Source organism: Lutjanus erythropterus, chromosome 15, assembly GCF_056507025.1.
Source record: "Lutjanus erythropterus isolate fLutEry1 chromosome 15, fLutEry1.hap2, whole genome shotgun sequence".
Classification (NCBI taxonomy): Eukaryota; Metazoa; Chordata; class Actinopteri; order Lutjaniformes; family Lutjanidae; genus Lutjanus; species Lutjanus erythropterus.
The window spans coordinates 28,725,010-28,738,479 of record NC_139331.1 but is presented as its reverse complement, the minus strand read 5'-3'; the positions used below and the strand labels follow the sequence as shown (position 1 = coordinate 28,738,479).

Genomic DNA, 13,470 nt, shown 5'->3' with positions numbered 1-13,470 from the left:
CAGGTTTTCCATCAGACCTCTGTACTGACTTCGGAGGGAGGCAGGTAAACCCTCCTCCGCATGTGTGGCTCCGGTTCCAGTCGCTACAGGTGGTTGTAGTATTCTCCGGGTTTTTATTTGTACTTTTCCCTACTTTTCCTTGTGTTTTTTTTTTCTCTTTTCTCCCCAGCCTGCACTCCGTGTAGTTGAATTTGAATAGACTTTGGGAGGCAACGTCTCCAGTGTACAGCGGCACAAAGTCCCATGCTTTGAAAAACAAAAATATGGCGGGATTGAAGGATTATTCAGCCTCGCAAATAAGAGCAGCCACAGGAAAGCGGTGCGTCTTGGATTTGTTTTAAACCGAGAGTGTTTTTTTTTTTGCGTGTGAACAGTTTTCGGTCCGTGCTGGAGTTATTGGTGTGAAATAAAAATGCCCTTTCGTCAGAGGAGCATCGAGCCGCGCCGTGTGAGCAGGCTGTCGGCGAGGGATGGCTGCTGGACACCGGTGGAGGAAAACGGGAGACGCAGACTGAAAAAACCCGTCTTGTTCTCGTCTCTGGACGAGGTCGGCTGTCACACGCTGACCAACATAATTCACCAACTCTCGGACCTTTCTCGACATGCCAGCGACATCTTTCTGGGCATCGAGATGGAGGCAGGGATGGTGTTCAGGAGGTCCTGCAGGATTCAGGGGCGGCTGCTCGGTCTGCAGGGGGAAATCCGCAAGTTTGATCCCAAGAAGATCAAAATCCGTAAGTTTTGCACCGCAGCTGACATGTGGTGTGAGAGTCTGAAGTCTTACAGATGGTTTATCTACATTTCTGGCCCCATATCAACAGTAAAATTGATGGAAAACCACAGGAGTCTCTATAAACTTCTAATGAGGACCCACAGGCATGTCATTTGTAGCCTATATTATGAATGTACATCTATGACACCTGTGTACTATGATTTCCCACCACAAAATGATGTGCATTAATTCCAGATATAAATATAAATATAAGTTTTCCATCATCACTCAAGTCTGACTTTGGCAATTAATTGATTAGCTGTCAGCTGTGAAATTAATTGTCAATTAATTTGGCAATTGAACAATCGTTTTGAGTCACTTTTTCTAAAGAAAAGTCCAAATTCTATGATTTCTTCTTCTTAAATGTGAGTATTTTCTGGTTTCTTTATACATCTGTGACAGTACACTCAATATCTTTAGGTTTTGGACAAAATTACACACTTTTGGAAACTCCAATCAATATTTTCCATAATTTTCTGACATTTTATGGGCCAACAACTAATAACTTTAACAAGAAAATACTTAAATAATCACATAATTGCAGCCTCACTGTAAACTTCTAATAAAAACCCACAGACATGTAGTGAAATATAATGTCTCACTGCAAAATGATGTGCATTAATTCTGCATAGAAATAGAAATATAAGTACATTTTCATTTTGACATGATTAACTTTGAATGTATTTGCATCTGTAAATGTGTTTTTCCTTTGCACTTCTGCTGCTCCGTCATATAGAGCTGCAGTCATAAGTTGTCAACAATGAAATTAATCACCTATTTTGATAACTGATTAATTGTTTTTTGAGTCATCCTTTAAGAATAAATGTCTATGTTGTCTGATTTCCGCTTCATAGATGAGATTATTGTCTGGTTTCTTTAGCTCTCAGTGACAGTAAACTGAATTAGGGCTGCAACTAATGATTATTTTCATTGTCAACTGATCTGTCAGTTATCGTCTTGATCAATCAATTAGTTGTTTGGTCCATGAAATGGTTAAAAATGTTGATCAGTGTTTCCCAAAGCCCAAGATGATGTTCTCAAAAGTCCTGTTTTGTCCAGAACCCAAAGATATTCAGTTTAATGTCATAAAGAAGTAAAGAAACCAGAAAATAATCACATTTAAGAAGCTGGAATGAGAGAATTGTGACTTCTCTTTCTTAAAAAATTACTTAAACCAATTAATTGATCGTCAGAAGTGTTGGCGATTCATTTGATAACTGACTAATAATCAGTTGCAGCTCTAAACTGAATATCATAGAGTTTTGGACAAAACAAGATATTTGAGGACATCACCTTGGGCTTTGGGAGACACTGATCAACATTTTTCACAATTTTCTGACATTTTTTAGACCAAACAGCTAAGAGATTTGTCGAAAATGCAAATTATAGTTAGTTGCAGCCCTGTTGTCATAACAACACAGTCTTTGGTGTGTGTGGAGAGATGGTGGTCAGGTCCAAGGTGACTGTCACATTTAGTCTGTTGTAAAGAGTGACCAGAGTGACGGGTGTCTGCTGGACACATGGCTTTGTTTATCACGATTCGGACTTGTGTTAATAAGTTGCGTCGGGCGTTGAGTCCTGTCAGAAGTGATGGATCTGTCTCAACGCACTGACCATCTGTGTTTGGGTCTTCAAAGGACGCAGAGATCACAGGGGGGCTTGCAGACCCATTTCTTCCTGTTGTTTCATTCAGTTGGTCAACTGAAAGATAAATGGAAAATCAATTTCCTTTGCTGCAGCCTGTGATAACTTAAGTTGTTTTGTGATTTGTTTTGCTACCCTGGTAGAGCTACCTCCTTTACACACACACATGCACACACACGCACACGCACACACACACACACACAGCGCGGTTAGATATTAACTCAGACTTTGAGTCATGATATGGCGACTGTGCCAGCTCAAAAAGATTGATTGATAGATAGGCCTGTCATTTTGTCTGCTCTGATACAGAACTGTAAGAGCACAGATCTTATTAAAACTCTGGGTGAACAGTGGTCTTTTTGGTCATTCTGCTTTTTAAAGTTAAATTTTTATTGGATTTTGTCAGTGTCCCTACAAACAATGTAAACAAGCTGTGTCTCTGCAAGATAAACAGAAAGCAGTTATACTGAATTAAAATGAAATAACACAGAGCAAGTAAGGACCAACGTTTTGGTCATTTTTGATTGCTGTTTGTACTTATTACACAACTTTATACCATGAGCCGAGAATGAGAAAAATGAGAAAACATGTCTGTTTTATCCCCAGTTCCTATGTTACTTTATACAGTTTACAAGGTTCATTATTAGAAGGAAGTGCAGCTCAATTTATGTTAAGTATTAAAGGAGAAATCTCTAATATATTTTCTGTAATAAATCATAAAATGAGCTTGATATGTCATCAGAAACATGCAAAGTCGAAATACTTGCCATGCTGTGTTGTTCTCCTTTGAAATTTCCATTCCACGCCAGAGTAAGTGTTTTTAATCACAGGTTTCACGTTAGTTAGAGTTCAAATTGATGCAGAATGTTTGCTGAGTAAGTTAGTGTCTGTTTATGAGTCGTAAGAAATCATCAATAATCTTTAAGAAGGAGTAGATGTTTGTAACGGTTAAATTGAGCAATATGTTAATGGAGTTTGGCAGTTGCTGAAATGTCAGAGCAGTGGGCTTTTGTGTTCAGGATAACAGGCTAAACTTTACACTGACAGACAATGGACAGTTATAAACAGCTGATCAACTTATACTGTAGGATTTGTCGTCTGTTATTGTCAAATTAATTAAAGTGTGGTCTTGCACTCCTGCAGCATGTCTGAGCTTCCTCGAGTCTGGGGAGGAGAAAGAAACAACTCACTTCAACTGTAGTTTTCAACCCATTTAATATATCGTCTGTGGCTCCAACTCGCTGTTTGGACTCCAGGACTCATTTTTTGACGCTCACTTGTTACATATTGTCCCTCCAAAGTTAAAATACCCTTTGCTCCCTGCGGTCTTTCAATAGGGCTCACTGACACACACCAAACTCCATTCTGAAAGCAGGAGTTTTATGGTTGGACCATATTTTTTCACAGTAAAAACTTTGCTTACAGAATCACTAAAACTCTTTTTTGATTTGCTTCGATCTGCAAACACATTCGGCACACATGACATTTACTCATAAGCATAATCAGTAGAATCAGCAGGACTTGTCTGTTAGTAAACGCACCAGAAAGATATATTACTGCTGTGTCACAATCCCAGAATGTCAAATATAGACGTTTTAGGTTGGCAAAGAATCCTGCACAGCTAAATAATGACTAACTCAGGCTGATTGAAGGGGATTATGTTAATGCTTATTTTTTATTATGAATCTATACATTGTTTTTAAGGAAAATGTTGCATATTATGCCTTTAACTAACCTGTGAGACGTTTGTCACAAACGTACATACTGTCTGCACCCAAGCCTGTTGTAGAGCCTTTGTGTGAGTACATATCTGCTACTTTATACCACTGCTTCCTGTTTAATAGGTTGTTATGTGGTCCTGATTATAAACACAGTAGTTAAGGGATCATGTTTCCCATTCATTCCCTGTATGGCTTCTTTGTTTATTGAATTTGCTTCTGAAATATGTTGCAAAGTAGGATTGAGAAGACGAACCCAAATTCCTCTGAACAGGAGGAGGATTTAAGTTGAGTCATTAGCTTTTGTTTCCTTTTTACTGTCCTTCCTATCTTTTCTCCCTGTGTTGGGTCCGACTGTGACTCACTCTCTCTGTCGCGCAAACACACACACACACACACACAGATTCAAAAACTGGTTGCAGGGAAATGATAAGCCGGGCAGACAGTTCCCAGACACAAGCAAATGTGATGTGCGATGAGCAATGGGTTGAACATGCGCACACACGCACACGCAGCCTGATAGTCCATGAAGCTGTGTGTTTAGGGGGTACCCGCTACATGACAGCTACCAGACGTTTAACTAATCCCCCGTGTTATCGCGTGGCACTGCACGACCGCTTGTTTTATCTATACCTGTTGAAGTTTGGATGCAGTCCTACTAGGTGGGGCAGCCTGGGAGTTCCTTTTAGTCCATACACTCAGTCATTCAGCAGAGGTGTGAGAGACTTGACTGGAATGCGGTGTGTTACTTAGCGATAGGTGGCTGCCAGCTCCCACGTAGCCCCAAGGCCAGCAGCGCTGGATGTACACAGAAGCGGTGGATTCAGATTCATGACTCTAACTCTTTCCACACAAACAAACACCTGTCTGTGTCCCGTGAAGCCCTCCAGCAGAACTCCAGGAAGGAAGGGAGTGATGGATTTGAATATTTCATCATACAGAACAGCTGGCGGAGAAGTTTTGAATGGGTATTTGAATGAAAATTAATGTGTAATGCAGAAACAATGCATCCATTGACGTGTAGTAGTGTTTGCAGCCTCCTCTTACTCACTGTTTTATATTGTTCTAATAAACACACCTCACTGTTTCTTGTAGTTTTAAAGGGATAGTTTGGATTATATAATATGGAGTGTAATCCAAGTATTACCTGCAGGCGCATCTCTAGTTAGGAGAAACAGAGAGGGCAATGCTGTGGACAAGGTCTGCAGGAAAAGATATTTTAGCCACTTAAAATGCTGTTATGTCAGCCAAACATAGCTGTCTCTAAACCAACCAAACTCCGTAGGTGAAATAAAACTCCAGAATTACTGGTCTACCACTGCCTTGATCAGTTAGTTAGTGTTACTGTGTGAATTTGTTGAATCTGAAGTAACCTTTTAATGTCTTTTGAGTCACACAGTAACACAAACCAAGTAACAGAGCGAGGCAGCGGTAGACCAGCGACTCCTGTGTGCTGTGAGGTAAAATGATTGATTGAAAAAAATCGATCAGTTTAAGTGTAAGATATATTTTAAATAGCTTCACCGCTTCACTTTGCCGTCAGACAGCCTTTTCTGACAGGAAACTGCAATTATATAAGGCAAATGTCACTCTCTCCAAACTAACCAATCTCCATAGACAAAATCAGTCATTTTACCCTGTAGAACACAGGGGTTAATGGTCTACTGCTGCCGTGATCAGTTAGTTTGTTTGTGTCCTTAGGTGAGTTTGGTGTTACAAAAAGATAGTTTGAATTCACCAAAGTCACAAAGTAACATAAAAAAACTAACTGATTGAGACAAACACCCTTCATTTTTTGCCAGGTAAAATTACTGATTTCACCTATGGAGTTTGGTTGGTTTGAAAAGAGTCATATTTGGGTTATATAATGGCAGATTCCTGTCAAAAAAGGCTGTCTGATGGCAAAATAAAGTGGTGAAAATATTCTGAATATAGCATACACTTTCTTTTTAAGTGGCTAAAACACCTTTAGTTGCTGACCGCATCAACTTTTTTGGAAGGGTCTATTGAAGTTTTAGGAATGTTCCTTTGTTTCCACATTTGATGTTTAGTTATTTTGCAAAATTGGTGATGGGAAAAAAAAAGTTTTACATTTAATTTGCTGATATATATAAACCCCCTGTTCTATCATCTTGTAATTTGCATGTAAGTATTTCACAGTGATCGCTGCTCACTCTGTTGTCTTCATCTACTGTGGGTCAGGATTTCTACTCTAACCTCAGGTCGGAGGTGGATCATGTTACTGGTGAGGGGCAAAAAGAGGGGCCCCAATATACAGGGGGACTAACACTGAGGGAAGGGCGTAGCAGTGACTGTGTGTGTGTGTCTCTGTGTGTGTGTGTGGTGTCTGATCTCGCTGTTTGCCTGCCTACGCAGTCAAAGTAACCATCAGGGCAGTTTGAACAGGGACATGATATGCAAAGTGCTGGGATCTTCCTCTGTGTGTGTGTCTGTTTTGTCTCATGCCACTGCTAATCCATGTGTGCTGAAGTACAGGTCAGCAGGTCAGAGGTCGTTCTCTCCGGCCTCGGAGGGGAACACCTGACACTCCAGAGTCAAGAGTTTAAACAAAGTCTCGTTCGGCCGGCTTGGATTTCTGCCGTAGGCCAACAAGGGTCAGTTCAGCCAGGGCTGGCTAGTAGATCGCTACCGCCACACCCTGATCTTATTAATAACTTAAAGATGACTGGGACAATGACACGACAGTTCAACTCAGACAAACACACTGGAAGTGAAAAACAAGAGTGCAGAGTGTTCAGTCCCAGGGTGCATCCATGGCAACATCATGATGTCTGTGTATATGAAAAGAGGATTGTGGGAGCTGGTTTGCAGCTCAGATGAGAAAGCTTATAGTTAAAAATTTATAAATAAAACATATTGAACAGACAGGAAATGTTGATAACAGATACTATAACTTAAATAGCTTTCATGTGAACTCTGGGTGACCCTGGTATTGTGTCCATAGCAGTGAAAATGAATTAGGATCCTGAATAATTTATGATCACTGCATGTCAGACTGTGTGAAGTGGATCTTGGCCCCAGTCTATGTAAGACACAATATCAGTTTTGAGATCTGTCAGACTGTGTAGTGAATGCCTGTTTGAATCATAGAGCTGCAGTGTAAATAGACAGAAAATAGATTTGCGTCATCTGTTGTTGGAACTCTTATGTTTTGAAAATAGCAAAACACTAAATACAAAAGAGTGGGGCAACATTATAGGCAGATTTTGCCACATGACCTTAAAGAAGAAAAGAATTAGAATTTATTTATGTATTTATTTTTATTTATTTTTGACTGGTTACTGGGGTTGCAAAGTTTTTGCATTTCCCTAACCAAAAATAGAATTGATTAATAAGGTTTTCTCCTACTTTTTTTTCTCATTTTCAATTTTTTCTTGTGTTTTTTTTGTTGCAATTACTGCCATTTCTTTTTAAAGATTATTTTTTGGGCTTTTTTGCCTTTATTTGATAGAAACAGTGGAAGTGAAGACAGGAAAGGAGGTAGAGAGATGGGGGATGACACGCAGCAAAGGGCCACAGGCAGTAGTCAATCTGGTGGCTAATAGCCTCAGTATGTGGGGCACATGCTCTACAGGGGCGCCGCAATTACTGCCATTCCTAAATGATTAAGTATTGTTATCAGTATTGTAGTCCATTTTTCATTGGTTGAATTCTTAACAGCAATTAATCGATTAATGAATCCTCCAGAAATTCAACAGCAATAAAGTAAAACGTAATGAAAATGAAACAAACACTGATTGTCCAACGCACTGGTAATGGATGGCAGTTCATCAGGGCGTTATAGTGACAATAAGGAACAGGTTTTGTGATTGTTCCTTGCCCTCCATTTGCCAGTGAAGAGGCGACAGCTCTAACTCATATCCAGTCAAAGAAAAATTACAGTTTAAAGGGCCTTTAATGGAGCTTCACCCGCTGACATGTCGCAACTTTGATTTTTAAGCGAAGTGTGTTGAACACTAAGTCTCCTCTGCCAAATATAGCACTGGGTTGAATGGGGAGTTTGCTATTTTAATGTTGAAAGTAGGTCGAACTGGTGAAGGTTAATTGGAGTTAGAAGAGACTTAGGGCCTCCCTGTCAGATATCTTGATGCCCACTTGCTGCCTGCTGCTGCGGGGATCTGAAAAAGACACACACACACACACACACACACACACACTGAGCAAGAAGAAACAACCTGGACTGGACACATGTTTCCAGCTGTCCTGCTAATGTCTGCAGTCAATCTTCCTCTCATAGACACACATGCAAACTGCATTCCTCACCACATCCCTCAGTTATTTATAGATGTATATCTTTGCCCAGTAATCTTTCATCTGCAGCATGCTATCATGTTTAGTGTGTGTTGTCATGTTGAAGTGCTTCTCAAGGACCTGTGTGTGTGTGTGTGTGTGTGTGGGCATAAACGCACTTAATTGGCATGTGTGCTGATGGACGTTTTGGCTCAGGCTGACACCACACGGGCCATGAGTGTTTGTGCATAAACAGCGCTGCCCGATAATGACGATAACGACAGTGAAACTAAACTGCGTGGACGAGATCCAAGTCGTGCCCCCGATCACATGACAAAGAATAACAACGCCCAGTCATGCCTAGATAAGCTAATTGCTGTTTATCGTTCTTTAGCCACCTTCCTTTCCTGTTTGCCACACATGCAGCCCCTAATTTATCCCACCTCAATTCCCCCTAGTCACTATTCACTCAGGCCTGCCATGGTCCCCTCCATTCATCGATGGAGAGCAGTCATTACGCCGCCAGAATCCACAAGTCAGTTCCCACAGGGTTCCCTCCAGCTAAAGGAGCCTGGCCTGGTTCTAGAGGTCGACCTGGTCCCATGAGGAACAAAAGAGACGGGTCGGGAGGAGGGAAAAAAAAGAGAGAAAAATAGTGAAAAAGAGTGGGAAAGTGCTGCAGCATTTCCAAGAAGTGGAAGGATATCGCTATTGAACTGCGTCTGATTTGGTCTGTGTGAATGTGTGTGTGTGTGTGTGTGTGTGTGTGTGTGTGTGTGTGTGTGTGTGTGTGTGTGTGTGTACATGCAGGCGCCCTCTCTCACGCCTCCACGCAGATGGTTCAGGATGTGGACGCAGCCCTGGCTATAGGGCAGAGAGGCGTGTTAGGGAGTGACAATGCGAGGGAGAAAGAGGGAGAGCCGACTGATGAATGCGAGTGTTGTTCTTAAACCTCTCTCTGTATTTGTCTTTGTGTATTTATACACACATGCATGTTCTTCCCTCAGCAGTCTGTCAGCGCTACCATAAGATGCGTGTTGATCATCACATGTCATGTCCCGACTCCAGCTGCTGTCCTACAGCTGTCTTCCATTGAGTAAAACTTAATTTGTATGTATGACACTGGGAAGTTAATAAGACACTGGCTAAATTTAGGGTTGTGTGTGTGTGTGTGTGTGTGTGGGGGGGGGGGCTGCCTGTGTTTAAGCCCTGGTTTGAACGGTGGTGTGAAGCCTGTGTGGATTGCTTGGAAGCCAGTGAATATCAAATCACTTAGTGGTATCTAATTTATTTTATCAGTGATTTCTTGCCATGCGCATCTCTTTTTTACATTTCATGGTTAGTTCATGCCTTTATTTCATGGCTAGTTATGCGCAGAGTATTTTCTGAGCAAAAGAAAGTCATGGGAAGCCTCTGATTTACTTAGATAATATATAAAGTGCTGGAAATATCATGGAGTCTTACTGCTTGAACAACGGCTGGTCGGCCCAACAGTAAGGATAGTCTATACCTTGTTGTTCTAGTAAATCATACAGCTCACCTGCCCAACTTTGCAATTGAGTTTGCATTGAACTAATTTTTCATGCAAGTGGCAGAAAATGATGTTTTCATGGTGATGATCTGCTTTTATTTGTTTATTATCATATTAATCTGAATATCTTTGAGTTTTAGACTGACTGAGATTTAAAGATGTCACCTGGATCTGGACTAGGATGGACATTTTTTTTACTACTTTCTGACATTTTGTAGACATTGCAGGCCTAGATTAAACATGACAATTAAATTTAGCCATTGTTGTTATTGATAACTGCTAATAAATAGAACAGAACAACACAATAGAAACTTCTCCAGTCAAGTCCAGTGATCCAGTGCAGGTAGCAATGGATCTTTTTTTTCCTTGTCATCGGCTGTCCAATCAAATAAAGGTAAAAATGCCTCAAAAAATAATCTTAAAAAAAAAAAAAGGTACTGGTATTGTGATATTTTTAGATTATACCCAGCCCTTCTTGTAACCAAGGAAAAAACAGATGTCCTTGTCTGATCTCTTCCTGCTTCCTAAAATTCTCGTCCAATAACACGACCTTGAATCGGTCGTGCGTCGCTCCAACATGGCTTACCACACGCAGTCAAAAGTCTGTGTCAAGATTTAATCGTGGCTTGTCCACAGACACACTCACGTGCCACGTTCACACACACAGAGGAGCCAGATGCAGGGCTTGGGAGGTTGGCAAGTTGGCAGTTGCAATGTAATCCAGGGTTTAACCAGCCAGCGGGGAGATGAGCAAGATTTAATTCCCGCTGCGGTGACCTCTGCTTGGAGGAGGGAGGATCCAGAGACGGAGCGGGACACCCCTCCATGTCCTGGATGGGTACGAGTACATTTGCAGATGCACGCGTATCCTCACGAACACATCTTTTTTCTTTTTTCTGTTTTTTTTCCATGTGATTCCCACCCATTAGACTTATATAGTAAAGTATAAGTAAATAAGTTTGAGAAAAGTCTGATTTGTGTTGTGTGGAAGCTTCACTCGTAATTCTCACTGAAGCTTTGAAGCCCTTAAAATAGTATTAGCGACGGCCCTAATTTGTATGTATTTGCATGTGGATTTTACTTTGGCTGCAGTAGAGCAGATTTGTTTTAATTTCTGTGCATATTGAAGAATGGTTTAATAGAAGAACGCAGTTGCAGAGTTCAAGTCGAGGTCATGGTCCAGATTTCACACTATTGTTTTACAGAAAAAAAAAATATCACCAACAGCCAGATGTTCGGGTCCAGTTGTGTTTCCTCTGGAGAGCCAAACAAGAACCAAACTGACAGCAGAGAACAGATGAGCCTGCACTCGATGACTTTGTTCCCCCACTCTTGACTCGACAAATTAAAAATAACCAAATATGCCTTCAGAGAGGTTGTATGTTCTGATCTGATGTCGCAGCTCGTGTGGAGCGCGTGCGACTGAGCCTGCACACAGATGTGACTTGATGTTTCAGCGTATTCCATTGTCAAGTCACTCTCGCTTTCTGCCTCGGCTTTCCCTCCCTGCTTCCTCTGTTTTAAAGCCTCTTCCTCTCTCCCCTCTCTCTTACCGCCTGTCCTATATTTCTCTGCCGTTCTCTCTTCCTGTTGTTTCATATGGCTTCCAGACCTTTCCTCTCTCATCTCTGTCCATCGTCTGCACTTTGATGTCAGCCCCCATACTGCCACGCTGACCACAACAAAGACAAGACCCCGGTGCACCGTTTATCTTTCTCTCTCTCTTTTGTCTCTCTTATAATGTATGTTTTTGTCTCACTTCATACATTTCTTTTTTATCTTTCTTTCTGCCTTTTTATTCTTCCTCCATCTATGCATTTATTATCATGTTCTCTCTTTTAAACGTGTTTGATATTCATGATTATCAGACACAGTTCTCCTTATATGTTAAGGTGGTCTGAAGATTATTCATGAACCTTGTCCTTCTTGCATGTGTACTCAATCAGTATACTATAATTACACAACTATTACAGCCCCATGAGACTGAATAGCCAGACTGAAGTAATACTCCAATTAATGTATAATCATAGCTTGCAGCAGGGCTAAACTAATTGTGATTATTTTGACTGATATTGCAGTTATGATATGATGCAATATTCGGCGTACTGATCATTTTTACATCATTATTCCTAGTTTGATTGAGAAAGATTTTTTAAGTCTGCAGGATCTGCTTCACGACATTCATCACTTTAAGTTTTTTGACACACATTTTGCCTTTAACAAATATTGCACCTCATGTGATTTGAAAGTTGCAGAAAGCCGTATTGCAATTAGGATAAAGTTTTGATTAATTGTGCAGCCCTAGCTCGCAGTAGCCCAGTTTCCTATGTAAAATTAAGTTAATGTCTGGAAGAATATGAACTAGCCCACAGATATCTGATCAGAACCAGTCAATACACAAAGGAAACTGCACAGATGTTGTCTGTGTCCATTGTTTTCTTACTGTTTGTCATTGTCGAAATTACAGGGAGGCCATGAGGGCTAAGTACAGGACAGCTGTAGTTGGCAACTGCTTGTAGATAAAGTGGTGCAGTATGAGAATGAGAGGCGACACAATATACTGTATATGAGTATAATGTATGTCACAGCCTGTATGTGCCTTTCAGGTCTCAGGCAGCAGGCCTCCATGATATGAGGAAAATCTGTGATGTTCAATATTGCAATGATGATCTCAACTGTTCGGCATTTTTTACACAGTACGGTGTAAAGTCTGCAGTACTCAAAAAAATGAGCCAGTCAGTTGCCACAACTTGCTTTAGTTCAGAAAGAGTCTGAGGTTATCTGAGCTTAAGTATTTGTTGGTGTCACATGTACTCTTTGATTAGAGTTAAATTAAAATAAATAATTAATCCAACTCGAATATTTTCAGTAATTGCAGCTCAAAATTTTAATTCTCCCCTTTCATTGCACTTAGCAGAAATGAAAAAAAAAAAACAACCTTTTTTCATTTTCAGTGAACTCAATATAGCGTTAAACAAAATAGGATTTTAAAATATTTTAAATTAATTGTGTTTTAGGGACCTTTTTAGGGAATTTTTCCCTCAACACAAATGAAAGAAAGTTCTGCTGGCACTCAACATTTTTAGGTTAGTAGAACCTCTAAACAAAAGTTAATTTTAGCTTTCAGTTTTACAGTGTGCCTGTGTTTATAACGCGTTGTCTCTCCTCAATTCAAAATATATCCGGATGGAAGAAGTGCTAAAGTGCTTTTTCAGCACATTTTCCTCACTGTCCTCTCTCAGTCATCTTGCTAGCTTAGCTGGCAGTCACCAACAAATAGACACAACTTAATCAGTGGGAAGCTGACAGCTGGCTGAGGCTCCTCATCTGATTGGCCAATGGTGTGAATGTGTAGCACATGTATTCAATTCATGTCAATAAAATATTTTTTCTTATTCATTGCCTTTCAGGCAGTCTTATGCAATGTGTTTATCGTGCGTGTTCATATCACAGAGACGATGAAAGTATGATTTATTGTGTATCGAAAGATCAAAAGGCCGTCACCACCAGTGTGGAGCTAAATTGATAGCTGTTTAAATCATTTCAAGATGCAG

At 40.5% G+C, this 13,470-nt stretch overlaps 1 protein-coding gene across 4 annotated transcripts in view; it reads left to right on the top strand.

Annotated features, from left to right (window-relative positions):
- Positions 1-13,470, top strand: part of nhsl1b (NHS-like 1b) — a 162,025-nt gene continuing 148,555 nt past the window's right edge. For 2 of the 4 annotated variants that reach the window (XM_084737983.1, XM_084737982.1), the window contains exon 1: positions 3-734. In XM_084737983.1, the coding sequence (XP_084594109.1) occupies positions 413-734 (322 nt within the window). In that variant the 5' untranslated portion in view covers positions 3-412. Of the gene's footprint in view, positions 735-13,470 lie in introns of all 4 variants that reach the window. The other 2 variants (XM_084737979.1, XM_084737978.1) reach the window with 2 other exon arrangements.